Raw genomic sequence first — 13,744 nt, 5'->3', positions numbered from 1 at the left:
GACTGTGGTCCCAGAACTCAGTGGTCTGACATAAAACAGCAACTTCATAAATTCTTTCAAGCTGCTATGTCAATGCAGACCTTATTTCATACTGCGTATTTGTGTGCATTAAAATAAGGGTACTGCACAGACTAACAAGCTTACAAAGATTTCTTTTTTTTCCCCAGATATAAACCTCTTCTAAATCTTAAGTAACATTATAACTATGTTTAGAAATCAACTAATACATATTTATCAACCCCCATTAAATCTTAATAAAACTAAAACCTTGAAATAACTCGTACCTCACAGCAACGAATGAGAAAATTTCTGAAAAAGCAAAACTCAGTTTCACAGCTGGACAGGGAGAGATGAGAAACATGCTAACTGAAGAGCCTTCTCATCCTCTGATTGAAAGAATCAAAACCTCCTTAAAACAAAACAAAGCAATACAAGTAAGGGTGGCAGAAGCACCGTTTTTAGATTTAAATGCTGTCCCCCTCCGTAAAATGCACCCTTCAGCTCACCAGTAGGATTCTCCACTTCCCAATAACCAGCGTCAGCAGTCAATCTAAATCCATCAGCCAAACCATATTACAGGATAGCAAATACAAATTACTTTCTCCAGAAACCAAACAGTTCTCACTACTTCATTATTTCCTCGCACACTCTCTTTTAGAAGACCATGACTGAAGCTGCTAGGGCTGTTAAGGCTATTCTTACATACTAAAATTGTGAGCATAACAACGTAAAAATTCTCTCATGAAACTTTATTTGAATCACTCATTCAAGACAGGAAAAATCCACTCTTCCAAAATTATACACTGTCTTTGGCAAGGAGAAAAACAGCTAAAAGGGAACAGTAAAACACTTTTATGACACTATTTTTTGTATTAGATTTGTCCCTGGGTTATAAAAAATGTAGCAGGCACGCTGTAACAAAAATGACTGATTCTCAAAAAAAGGAGTAAAAAACATTTTATTACACAATGATTCTTTGTAAAATTTTAAAATTAACTAAAATTTCTGTAAGCCTAAAAAGAGATACCACATATTCGTAATACCACATTGTCCTGTTGAAAAGTATAAAGTAGCCACATAGTTTAAGCAGACATTTATATTAAAGCACACAGGTGAAGGGCAAAACTCGGTATACTCTACATAACATTCAAGGATAGATCCTATATACAGATCTGATGAGGCCCATTTTTGCATTCAGGTACACTGAATCACAAAAATAAGCTGTCATTGTACAGCAGAGTTCTTCCATACTGCGCCTGCCTTGCTGTACACCTTATACAATCATTTTACTGAAATCTAGAAATTGGCTTTTAGCAATATATTAGCTTTTGCTATGCTATAAACTCATGTAGCAAACCTGAGGAAGAAAAGGTATTATTTGCTGTCTTTACTTTTCTAGCCATTTAGAAACAATAATGACTATCTAGGAAGCCCACCAGCTGTGCACATTACAGTATTCAACTCAGTCCTTTGCTGACTCACAATTTCCATCACCGTAAAGACCACAAATCTATTTTTTCTTTGCATAGCCTATTTTATTTTAGGCACTTATCTATTATTGTAGTAGATATTACAGAGATCCCTGAAGAGGGTACAGTCTCATACCACAGCATCATGAAGTTTCCGTATTTCTCTGTTTTTTTATTTTTTTCCCTTCTGTTGATCCCCCACATTTATCCTTTCATTAAATGGAAATTCCCTTGCTGCAGCCAGAAAAGCACAAGCTGCAAACCTCCTACCCTTGCCCAATTCAGCAAAGGTATTATATAATTCTACAAACATGAAATTCAATAGAATTTTTCTGTTTCCACAACTAGATACTAAAGAAAGCACAAACTGATACAAAATCAGAACCTACCAGTCACTAGTATGCACTGATAAACTTTACATAGAATTATTGTTCTCATTTAACATTACTAGTAAATGCTTGCTAATCATCTTGTCGTCCTTAGGCCTAGCTAAGGGCTAATGCAAAGAACTGTCTGTATCATCATACCTACAATGTGAAATTTGCACATGATGTGCAAATGATCCGCATGGGTTTCAAATAAACACTCTGATTACTCAGGACTATATTTACTACAATATTTCTTCCCCACTAATTTTGCTTGGACAATGAAAGCTGAATATAGTCTCTGAAAGAGGTTGTTATTGCAAAACAGAGCAACACTTCATCCTTCCCCAGTAAAGGACGTGTTGGCACAGGACAGGACCAGAAACTATGGCCTGCTTGCCATATCAGAAGGCACCTATTTGCTTGATAAAACCCATACCAAATACGGCATTCTTAATAAATATCCATTTTTAACACCAGTACTCTACATATGATAAAATTATATACTACCGCTCTGGGTTGCGTGCAACTGAAGCAAAAGTGTCAAGCAGCATACATTCTAATTCAAGATACTAAAAGCAATTTAGGACTGCTAATTTCAATTTATGCCTTTGTAAAGTTGACAAAATTAATCATATCTTTAAGCATAATTTTCAAAAGAATTTTGAAAAGCAAAGATGAAGTACAAAAGGAGGTGGTACTGTTTCAGCAGTCAGCTAAAGCAGAAGTGAAGTGGAAGTTTAATGTATCAATTTGAAAGCACCATGTATCAGAATTCATAGGAAGTGCAAGTACAATTCCTTCCTATGCTTCTAGAGACCATCACGTAAGTATACATATTCATGCTATTTTATAAATAATAAAACCAGTTTGGGGATGAATATCTAAGAAGAGTACCTATCATTGACAATAATATAGAACTGAATAATTACAGAACTTATCTTTCATCAGCTTTGAAGCTTTCAGATTTCTAATGCTTTTAAGTAATTAAGATGATTTTTTCAGTACTGTGCTAAATCAAACTGGGCCATCTGTTAAGAACTACCATTAAGACATCAAGCCCTCTGAGGGACAAAGCAGCAACATTTACTGCTTGCTTAAATAGTTACAGACATTTCTAGAAATTGTTTAAAAAAACATAATGTGTATATTCTTAGACCATGATCCAGCAAGCAGTCTCAACCAGGTGCATATGCTTGCAAGTTCAAGGCCTTAGTAAATATTTAACTACGCATATTTATTAGTTAATATTTACTGGCTAAGGGAGCGATTCAGAGCCCCTTCATTGGCATCTATAATGACACTGGAGGAATTTGCATACAGGCAAGACAAGAAGTCCAGCAGGCCCCAATAACCATCTAAGCTTGGAAACGTCTAATGCTCATTTGGCACACGTCTTGCTTGAAATTTCTGAGGTGCATCACTAAAGGCTGACACGCAAGTCCTGCTCTGAGAGCCCAGGCTTCCCTTAAGCTCAGCTGAGACTCAGCACCAAGGGAGAGGTGTGGCACAGAGGTACACAGGGAATGATCACTCTTAACACCTTTCACCCAACAGCTCACTGATTACCGCACACTTTAAGAAGAAAGCTTGGTCAAGTTCTCTAGCCTTGCGATACCCACATTTTCCTCATTTAAGGAGATTTCCTCAACTAACATTTTCAGCTATGGCTTGTTCAGTCTGGTCCAGCATGCAACCAGGATTCACCAGGGCTCAAAGGGAACAATCAAAAGGAACCTGCATCTCAACACTCCACTGCAAGTAGAAAAAATGGGATTCTGGGCTCTAGGGTGATTTTTTTAATTTTTATTCTGTAATTGTCCAGTTTAATTGATGAGTCGTGAGAGAGCTTAGATCTAAATCAACCTCCAAATCCCGGAATCTTAACATTATTATTGTGATTTTTAAAATAGAGAGCTTAAAAACCCATTTTCAAAACCCTGTACATTCAGTACAGTTGCAAGTTTAAGCAACATAAAATATCTTTTTCAAACATAACTTCTTCCTAATGGGAATTCTTAAGAGATACTGGGCCCCTTCTCCCCCAACTCTTCCTTTTCTCCATCCCCCTAATTCAGAGCAATTACAACTTTGTGTCTGGTAAGTCTTCTACCCAAAGGAATATCACAGACTGGTTTTACATGAAGACTAATTATAGATTCGGGTTTACAGAGGTACCTAATATCTCATTAAAAAGAAATTGCTCCTTCCAGTGTATCCTCCTGTTGAATCAGGAACTTATATTCCTTCCAAGCATGTATAGTCTCTGGCTTACCTCTACAAACACTGCAACATTGGTTCTCTGGAAGAACGTGATCTTTTTCCGAGCAGTTCAATGGCGGACAAGTCTCTGTTACTTTCACTAAAACTCCATTCTGAAAATAAAGAACATTTTAAAAAATGACATTGATGAAAACACGTGCAATGGCAAGGTTCACATAATTTTCAATCTATAACTCCGGTAATCTCTAGTAACAACACCGGTAAACTAGCAGGCAGCAAGGTAAATTCATTCTTTATACCATAACATTGAAACTAATCTACTTGGACATTTCTATGCCCAGAGTTGAAAGAAAACAAGAAAGCCAAAACAAGAAAATGAGAAAATGAAAAAGGCACTTAAGCTCAAAATCCTATAGCAGTTTTTCCAAATACATTGTCTCCAAGTATAGCTGTTTTCCTCCCAAGTATTTGAAAGAATTAAAGAATTTCACTCCAGGTTTTTGTTAGAGGCAAAAACTGCTTTATGCAAGTCTGAGTTTTACTCCTCTTATTTCATATTCCACGTAACTCACTGGTAAGTTATTCAACTGAAACAAACACAGCAGATAGAAGACCAACATTTTGAAGTGCCATGTGTTGTTCTGCTGTGTCCAATTAAAAGTGTCTGTTCAGAATTACTGATCGCCTGATTTCCAAAAATTAGGTCCTTCAAAGGTATGGCAAAGCAAAAATCCCATCTTGAGGTATCCATCTAGAAATTGCTGTATAAATGTAAATCTAGGTCAAGATATTTCTATGATTTTGATTTCTGCTAGATTTAGAGTGAGACTGTATAGGAGGTCTAGTCGCTGGTAGAAATTTTGTAAAATAACAGAGACAGAGCCTTTCTGGGGAGATTTTACACCAAATTTTACTCCATCATCTTCCCATCCAGGAAATCAGCTTCACCACATCTCCAGACCAAACAGCTGTCCTGCTCTTCAGTTATTTTTTTCTTCGCATCTTGTCCCAAAATAGCTTCCTCTTTCCCCTTATCCCGCTCCAGCCTTCCCCATACCATAATTTACTTCTTCAGCATCCCTTCTGCAGCTACGCCATAACTGCGAACTGGCAAGTGGAGCAGAGATTAACAACCACAAATTTTGCTCAGTCAGAGCTACAATAACTATCCCACAGGACTGTCCACACCTGACTAATCCCATTTTGCAAAGTGCTGTGAAACTCCACTAAGAAAGCAGGCAGCCTGCTATATTGCCAATACATCTTTTTAATACGAAACTAGTCCCCACTCCTCCCAAAATATTTTTCATGATGCCTCAGACGGTGGAACAAAAAGCTGGAATGAGAATTTCTTTCTTCAAAGAAATACATTACATTTTCTAGCTATCATGATTGCAGAGAAAAGTTTAGAAATACGATCCAAACACATCTAGGGCTAAGAAAGCAGAAGAAAACTAATACCAAAAAAAGACAAAATATGTTATTAAAGCCACCATTCTCATAATCTGAGGGATCACATATGTGACTTTAAACAGAGGATACTGACAATTATCTACCCTGTATGAAGAAACATCCCTATAGAGAGACACCCTTGCTAGCCAGAAGCTTGCTTTCATATCTCCAAGACACTTTGCCATACCATGCCAAAAGACTAGCTCAGGTGCCAGAACCAGTCCAGGTAAAACTCTTTGCTGGTAATTAGCCTCACCAGCCATGCCACACCAATTCAGCTGCGTCACTTCAGGCTCCGGAATTAACTCTCACAGCATCAAGCTGCCCTAGACAGTTATGAACGCAGAAATGCCTGCTGAGTTTACAAGGTGCACATGATGCACAAGGCGCCCTGCAGCTAGCAGGACTTACAACTGAGAAGTGCAGCAAACCTAGGGAATGCAAAACTGACCCTTCTACAATCACCGCCAGTCACTGCCCTTGACATTGCAATCTTAAGGCTAAGCAAGGCCAAGCTGTTTTTCTCACTTCCCAGTTGTCTTTACTGGCAAGTTGCATCAGTTGCTGTCATGAAAAATAAAATAAAAAAACCCACAAGAATCAGTTTTCCTTTTTTTTTTTTTTTTAAAAAAAAAAACAGCTCCCTACAGTATCACATGCAGCATGCATCATTGAAGCAAGTGCCCACACAAGAACAGTGAAGTTAATGGAGGCATTAGGTCTCCTTCTGATCTCACTTCCGTAAGTGACAGGGAAGAATCCCCCACAGTTGCCTGTGCAACTGCAGCAGCAAAGGTGATAAAAGAACCAGACATACTGAGCCGTCATTTACTATCATGTTATCAAACTACCAGCTGGAAAGGCTCTGGCTATAACTCATTGCCTGTTCAAGCTCAGACAAGACAACTGCAGCAGAAAGGGTACAGTACGTCAACATATGGACAAAAAGCGTTGACTGACAATAAATCTGGTCAAAAAGATGGCAAGAAATCGTATGAAAGTCAAATCAGTGATCAGGATGAGTCAAAAAAACTGAAGACAAATTCAATCCAAGCTCACATCTTCTGTAGTGAATCATGAAGAGATTAAAAAAAACCCACAAATTGAGAATTCTATTATTTAATGACAGTAAGATTTTATTTCCTTAAGTTTCCCATTTTCTGCAGAATTTGCATCTTGGGAAAACAAATCGAACATATTTATAATTAAGTTTTAAAACAATTAAAATGTTTTCATGTTGAGTATTCTTTGGATTAAAATCAATTTGTTATAAACTAGTACAGATCCAATTATAAGAATTATCATAATTAGATTTCAGATTTTATCCACTGAGATAAGTCAGAATAGTTCACACTTCAGAATTATTGCTTCAGGCAGTCTCAGAAAAATTACTAGCTTTTTATACTCAATTCACATATGTAGTCATAGAATCTGGACAGAAATAGATGTCAGAAAGACATTCTTCTAGAATAAATAGGTCAAGCTCCAACTGTGACATACAATCCACAAAGAATGAGATCTGGAATCAAATAGTTACAAGATAATTAAATTTCTTGTAATTACAAAGGTAAGTACATAAAAAAGAATTGGCTATAAGCCTAATCAGTGACATGCAGTGAAAATCTGAACCACAAACAGCTCATCTCAGAGGATCAGCTTTAGAAAATAGCAACATTTCAGATAGGGTTATTTTGAGTTTTTGTCATTCGGGGCTTTTTTCCCCCCCTCTTGTTTTAGCTGTTATCAATCAGCCTTTCAGGAGAAAGTTCTAAACAGCATCCTTTGCTGTCACTCTAGGAACCGCATTGTTCTTTATCTTTATGAAAATCTTTTTAGTCAAGCTTCCTGAGAGTCAGTCCCCTGTCCATCCTTCTAGCTTTTGTATGGCACTCTCCAACTGCCCACTCCCAGCATTAATGAAGAGGAATTTATTCTTGTACCCTTTGCTGTCAAACACATCATCCGGTTATGAATAGGCATCACTGCATTCACAGGCATTAACCCAGAAATTAGCTGATCAGCAGTAAACTCCCGATCCAACAGAAGTTACAGAATTCTTTCCATTGACTTGTAATGAGCCATGTCACCATATTGGTGAAATGCACAAACCAAAATAACCACTTATTGAATGCAGAAAGGTGCAGTTTTCTAAAGCACAAACTCACTTGCATTTTTTAGAGGCATCTCAACAGGCTGGAGAAATGGGCCGACAGGAACCTGAAAGAGTTTAACAAAGAAGTGCAAAGACCTGCACCTGGGGAGCAACAACCCCATGCGCCAGTGCATGCTGGGGTCACCCTGCTAGAAAACAGCTTTGCAGAAAAGGACCTGGGCGTTCTGGCAGACACCAAGTGGAACAGGAGCCAGCCATGTACCCTTGTGGCAAAAAAGGCTTAGGCTAACTTGGGCTGCGTTAGGCAAAGTATTGCCAGCAGGTCGAGGGAGGTGATCCCTCCCCTCTGCTCAGCACTGGTGAGGCCACACCTGGGGTGCTTGGTCCAGTTCTGAGAGACATGAACAACTGGAGAGAGACCAGCCATGGGCCACAAGGGTGAGTAGGGGAACTGGAGCATCTATCACAGGAGGAAAAACTGAGAGAGCTGGGACTGTTCAGCCGAGAGAAAAGGCAGCTCCGGGCGGATCTTACCAACGTAAACAAATACCCAAAGGTAGGGTACAAAGAGGACGGAGCCAGGCTCTTTTCAGTGGTGCCCAGTGACAGCACCAGAGGCAATGGGCACAAACTGAAACACAGGAGATTCCCTCTGAACATCAGGAAACACTTTTTCACTGTGAGGGTGACTGAGCATTGGCACAGGTTGCCCAGAGAGGTAGTGGAGTCTCCATCCATGGTGGTATTCAAAAACCATCTGGACATGGTCCTGGGCAACTGACTCTAGGTGGCCCTGCTCAAGCAGGGGAGCTGGACAAGATGACCTCCTGAGGTCCCTTGCAACCTGAACTATTCTGCGATTCTTAGGAACACCTGTGCACTAATTTTGTCATTGTAGATTAATCTAGAGAGTGTTTGTGGGCAGGATTCCAGCTGGGAATGGCTGTCCATCAGTAACATCTGTGCTTATGGTTAAGAGGATATTGCATCATAAATGCATTTTTAGTCTGGATTAGTTTTTCAGAAATAAAAAAAAACCCTGCTCACAGACTGATAAAGAAAAACTTTGATCTATCCAGATCCATCTGTAGTAGTATTATTTTTGTTAGATGGAAAAAATATAAAAATTAAAAGCCTCTTATGCTTGGATCAGTACCCTATGCAAAGAATAAAATAACTATGTTCAAATAAAAATTGAAATGTGAAATTTGGACTTTATCTTTTCAACGTTACCCCACCTACAACTACAACCTCCTTTACAGACACAAGAGCTACTCCCGAAGATTTTTAAGTCATCTTTATCAGCACTAATAAATGGACAGTTGATGTGTACCCTCTACTGTATTCCTTCATGTATCAACAGCTTTTCAAACCTGATGTCTGTTTTTCAAGCCTGGAAAATTAAACCACTTTAAATTTTTTATAGTCCTTCCCCAGCACAAAGCCCTTCCTTTCTTCATACAACACCCTGTCCACCAGTAGGCCCACACAGGATAGAAAACGATGAGTACAGACACAGCTTAACTTATCGCCATTCATCCTTCATCCAGTAAGCATTCCTAATTGAGGCAGTAAAAAAGTAGGTGTTTTGCTTACAGCTTCCAAGAAGTCATACTAAAGACACATTGAACGAGCTTCCTCTCTGGAGATACATCATCTCATAGAAGCAGAAGCAAGCACACACACACACACACAAAAACCAACCAAAACCAAAACCACCCACACAAACAAAACAAAAAACACCCCACACTTAAAAACTCTCCCCAAGTCAGAATGACAAGCTTTCCCAGTGAGGTTTAATGCCTTCTTGAAACATAGCTGTGGAAATACCTTTTCCCACAGCCCCACCCCAAAAAGGACTCATCTTTTTTCATGGTATTGCATTCACATATGCTGTTTCAAATACTTACCAATACTCTCCATTAAGATGTAAATAAAACAAACTGCAATGTTACTGCAATTAGCATTGCCATATCAATTTCCTTTAAGAGTAAGTAAAATGCAAAAGCTCTTTTCATCATTATTTTAGTAATTTCCAATATGACAGATATTTGATGGTCAGTATTTGCTTTTAATCTTCATGAATGTATTATTACACTCGTAATGGTTAATATAATGCTCTTATTTATAGCACAGAGAAGTTCCACTGACATAATTCAGATCACTTTCTGTGGTTTCACTTTAATGTGAAAATCCTCCTGTTCTCATCTTATTTCATATAGGCACTCTCCCTCCCAAATAAACATTCCATGTCACATTGTAAATAACAGGCACCTTAGTCTGTCTTCAAGGCAATGACCTTGCCCATGTATTTGTATATACAATGTTGAGCACCCCATACAGCTAAACACTAACAGCAGCAAAGTAATTCTGCATAACAAGCTACTTTCACAACATCTGCAACCAGTTATTGTCCATTTCCATTAGTGAACCTAAAATTGCTACTCTCTACACTCAGCTACAAGCACAACAATAACCAGATCATTGTAATCTTTTCTAAATGTTTTTCATAATTGTTCTAGCATACTGATCTGTCAATAACATTTGTAAGCCTCCCCTTTATCACCCTTCCCCTTCTACAAATTCAACAAGATGTAAAAACAAAAATACTTGAAAATTGCATGCGAGAGCAAATGAGTTTAAAATAGCTGTGCCTTTCTGAAGTGATAAATCCTATTTAAAACATGCATACTCACAACAAATACCTGTCTCAGCAGAGCAATAAGTCTTTTATAATCTACCACTACTCTCTTCTTCTAAGGCTACTCTTGACAACAACTGGTTTCTGCCACACTTACACACCACGTAGCACTCTTAGTTCACCAAGACTCCCTGAATGTTCCTATCTAACACAGCCTCCATTTACCTGTGTTCTCAAACACTGACTGTAGTTGACTAACTGTTATGAATTTGCCACGGAAGACCCCAGACCAGTCCAATACTTAGTAACTTACCTCAATTATTAGCAGGGCTACATATAGTTTAAATAACACTAGGGTAAATCAAGAGTAACTCAACAATATAAGCCAGGTTGCTTCAAATTTTAGCAATTTGGCTGAAATTAGTAATCAGCTCAAGATGCTGCTGCCTTTTTCTAGAGTTCAGCAAAGCATGAGATAAAAGAGAAAACATCCCTCCAAGTCATTTTGCCCATGTTTTTATTACCCTGCAAGGGTCATATTCCTGCCTTGTTTTCCTATTTGTGGCTTTCACTGACTTCAAGGTCACCTTTTCAAGACAACAGATGTCACACGTGCATGAAGGAAGCCTAAAGAAATGCACTAACTTATCATGGTCACTTTTGAACACCACACATACATTTAAAATCAGGAAAAGTTTATAGAACTGAAACTTACTCGACATTCCCTGCAGCTCTTGGTTAATACACGTTGACCTTCTGCTAGCACTTTGCCTCCATAGATACACTTTGCTGTAATTTGAGAGGAGAAGGAGGGAGATTAAAAATAAATAAATCAATATTTAAATAGTAAAAAAATACAAAGTATAAGACAAAAGTAAAACCAGCATTCACATACCCTGAAAAAAAATACGGATACATTAAGAATATGATGCATTTTGCTTTCATCAGAAGTCAGTATTATACATAACTACAAATAATGTAGCTAACAATACATTAATTTTAAGAGCAAGCAGCACCTTTACCTAAACTAAAGAGGAGGAATAAGAGCATAAGACAACATGACCTCGACCAAATTCATTAGTATTCGATAGAAAATATTTTCATTACTGACATTCTGCAGATTAGTTACAGTATTTGTGTTACTAGAGGTCTTCATGACTCACTTCAAGAACTGGAGACATTTATTACTGTACTGTTCATCAAGAGAATAATATAAGCACAGATTTCAATTAAACCTTCAGATTTTTTGTGGGCGCAAAGGTGAACTCTTCAACTTGCTGAAGCACTGCAAAAATGGATTAGATGCAGCGAACGACTCTACTGAATCAACAAACTGCAAAAATCTATTTCAGAAAAATAGTCTTAAAACTCACATGAAGTAAGAAGATTTCCCTGGAAACTAAAAGCTCCTACGAAGACATTCCTGCCTGAAGTTTTGACGCTTCTGCTAGAGATAACCAGCTCCACAAACGAACCAACAGACTAAAACACATGAGCACTCCTCACACATTTCAAGGCAGAGACGATTAGCTTAGCTTAGGACTACTGCCACTGTGAGTAAGGTAACCTCCAGCAAGGGCACAGTAGCATACAGCTCAGTCAAGTATTATTACCAGCGCTATCACAGTTCTATCCTGGAACTACCTGCCTACATTTCAATTCCAGAGCAGGACAGTAAATCCATTAATTAAAGAGAACAGTTAGACTATTATGATCTCACCAAAATCAAGTATCCATCATAAAGGCACTCTACATTACTAACAAGATCAACGCTAAACACTAACAAAATAATTTTTTGTTGTGGTGTTTCAGCTCTCTCTGCACTTGACCAATAACAGTGTGACCTAAGACGCTGAAAGGAGAGCTGAAAGGTACAAATCCTATCTTGCAATTTGAATGAAACCTTAAAAGTTTCCCAAGTCAAGGCACGTGCACAGTGAAAGTGTTCAAGGTACTTGGTTCTTAAAAAAAAAAAAAAAAACACCATAACAAACAAACCACCAAACAACAACAGTCACGGAGTGTCTAGTAACTGTTTTACCTCAATTTCTCTCCTGAATACCAAGGTAAAGGAACCAAGCACTTACAAGTGCACGTGTGTACTCCTTACGGGTGATACCAACAGGAGTATTCCACAGCAGCAATTGTCATAGCCAGTTTGATTCCCAAATTTTAAACATAAAGGACCGCTAAATCAATCGTCTTAAACTTTCAGACATAAATTTGCTTCTAAGGACTTTTTGTTTAAACTTACACTCTTGAAAATGCTCATTTCTTAAAAAAAAAAACAAACCAAAAAACAAACCAACACAAAAAAAACACCAAAGAAAAGAGAATGCAAGATTTTCAGAACAACTCAGTTTCCATCATCAAAAATGCATTTTTTAAAAAAAAAACCCAACCAGGCTTCTTCCTTTTGGTATCCTAGTTGTCTTCATTTTTCTAGAGCTGCCCTAGTTTTCATGCCTGAGTTGTTGTGATCTCACTTATGAAGAAAACTGCAGATCAGGAAGCCTTGTTTAAACTAGGAATCCCAGTAACTATTTTGGGGAGAAGATGAATTAGAGAAATTTCCTTTTCTTTCTGTGTATTCTAGTGACATGACTGCTTTTAACGAAAGAATGGACGCGCCAGAAAGCAAGTTAATGCACAATGCAGAAAAATGATGAGACTTTAAACAAAATTATGTCTTTTGTCAAATATTAGTTGGAAGGCTAACACAAGATGGCAGGGATCAAAACAGAACCGCCTCGTTTTTAAAATCCTTAACACATCAGGCATTAGAACTACTCTGTTCGTTAACCCTCAGCTAAGACAGGAAACTGTTCAATAATCCAGCCATTCAATAATCCCTGGAGACAGCAAATTACAACTGATGATTCTATCAGAGCTAAACAGGAAAAGCATGGAGAAATTAACACCTGCGGTGCAGCTCTTCGGAAAGCCTCAGCAATTACTACTATCTACCCAAAAGTGACTGACTGTGGCCCTAGCACATCATTCTGTCAAGGAGCTGGCATTTACAATCAATTTCAATCAACTTCCATACATCTCTTCCCATTGACTGACATGCTGAGTTCTTGTCAGAATAACGAGTCAAGTTTGTGCCAATCACTGACAAAAGGCAAGTTTGATTGTTCATCTTTCCATTACAAATAACAGGAACGCAGTTTACTCATGGGGATTTACGTTGAATCTACAATTTTGTGCCTTGCAATTCTTTTGTGTCAGATTTTGGCCGTTGTGCATACACGCATGTCAGCAAAGGCGTGTCAAGAGAAGCATCCAGTTTCATGAAAGAACCTTCTAAAGTCTCAACAATACAGACAAAAATATTTTGAGACCAAAAACACAGACCAGCATAGCCACTTCACCATCCAAGTACTCTGTTCATAAACATCTTTTAGTAAGCAGAATACTCATGCCAACTTATAGCTGAGAGAAATGAAGATCACATGAGTAAACAAGAGCAAGTGCAAGA

General features: G+C 38.1%; 1 protein-coding gene across 1 annotated transcript in view; it reads right to left on the bottom strand.

The window, feature by feature from the left end:
• NELL1 (neural EGFL like 1) overlaps positions 1–13,744 on the bottom strand; it is a 300,108-nt gene that overhangs the window by 211,585 nt on the left and 74,779 nt on the right. The window contains exons 10-11 of the mRNA XM_075712408.1: positions 10,979–11,052; positions 4,110–4,209 (exon numbers count right to left, since the gene is read on the bottom strand). Coding sequence (XP_075568523.1) covers positions 4,110–4,209; positions 10,979–11,052 — 174 coding nt within the window. The remainder of the gene's footprint in view (positions 1–4,109; positions 4,210–10,978; positions 11,053–13,744) is intronic.

The sequence above is a fragment of the Pelecanus crispus genome, chromosome 6 (assembly GCF_030463565.1).
Source record: "Pelecanus crispus isolate bPelCri1 chromosome 6, bPelCri1.pri, whole genome shotgun sequence".
NCBI classification, from domain to species: domain Eukaryota; kingdom Metazoa; phylum Chordata; class Aves; order Pelecaniformes; family Pelecanidae; genus Pelecanus; species Pelecanus crispus.
The sequence above is the reverse complement of the archived record's forward strand: the minus strand, read 5'-3'. Positions and strand labels throughout refer to the sequence as shown.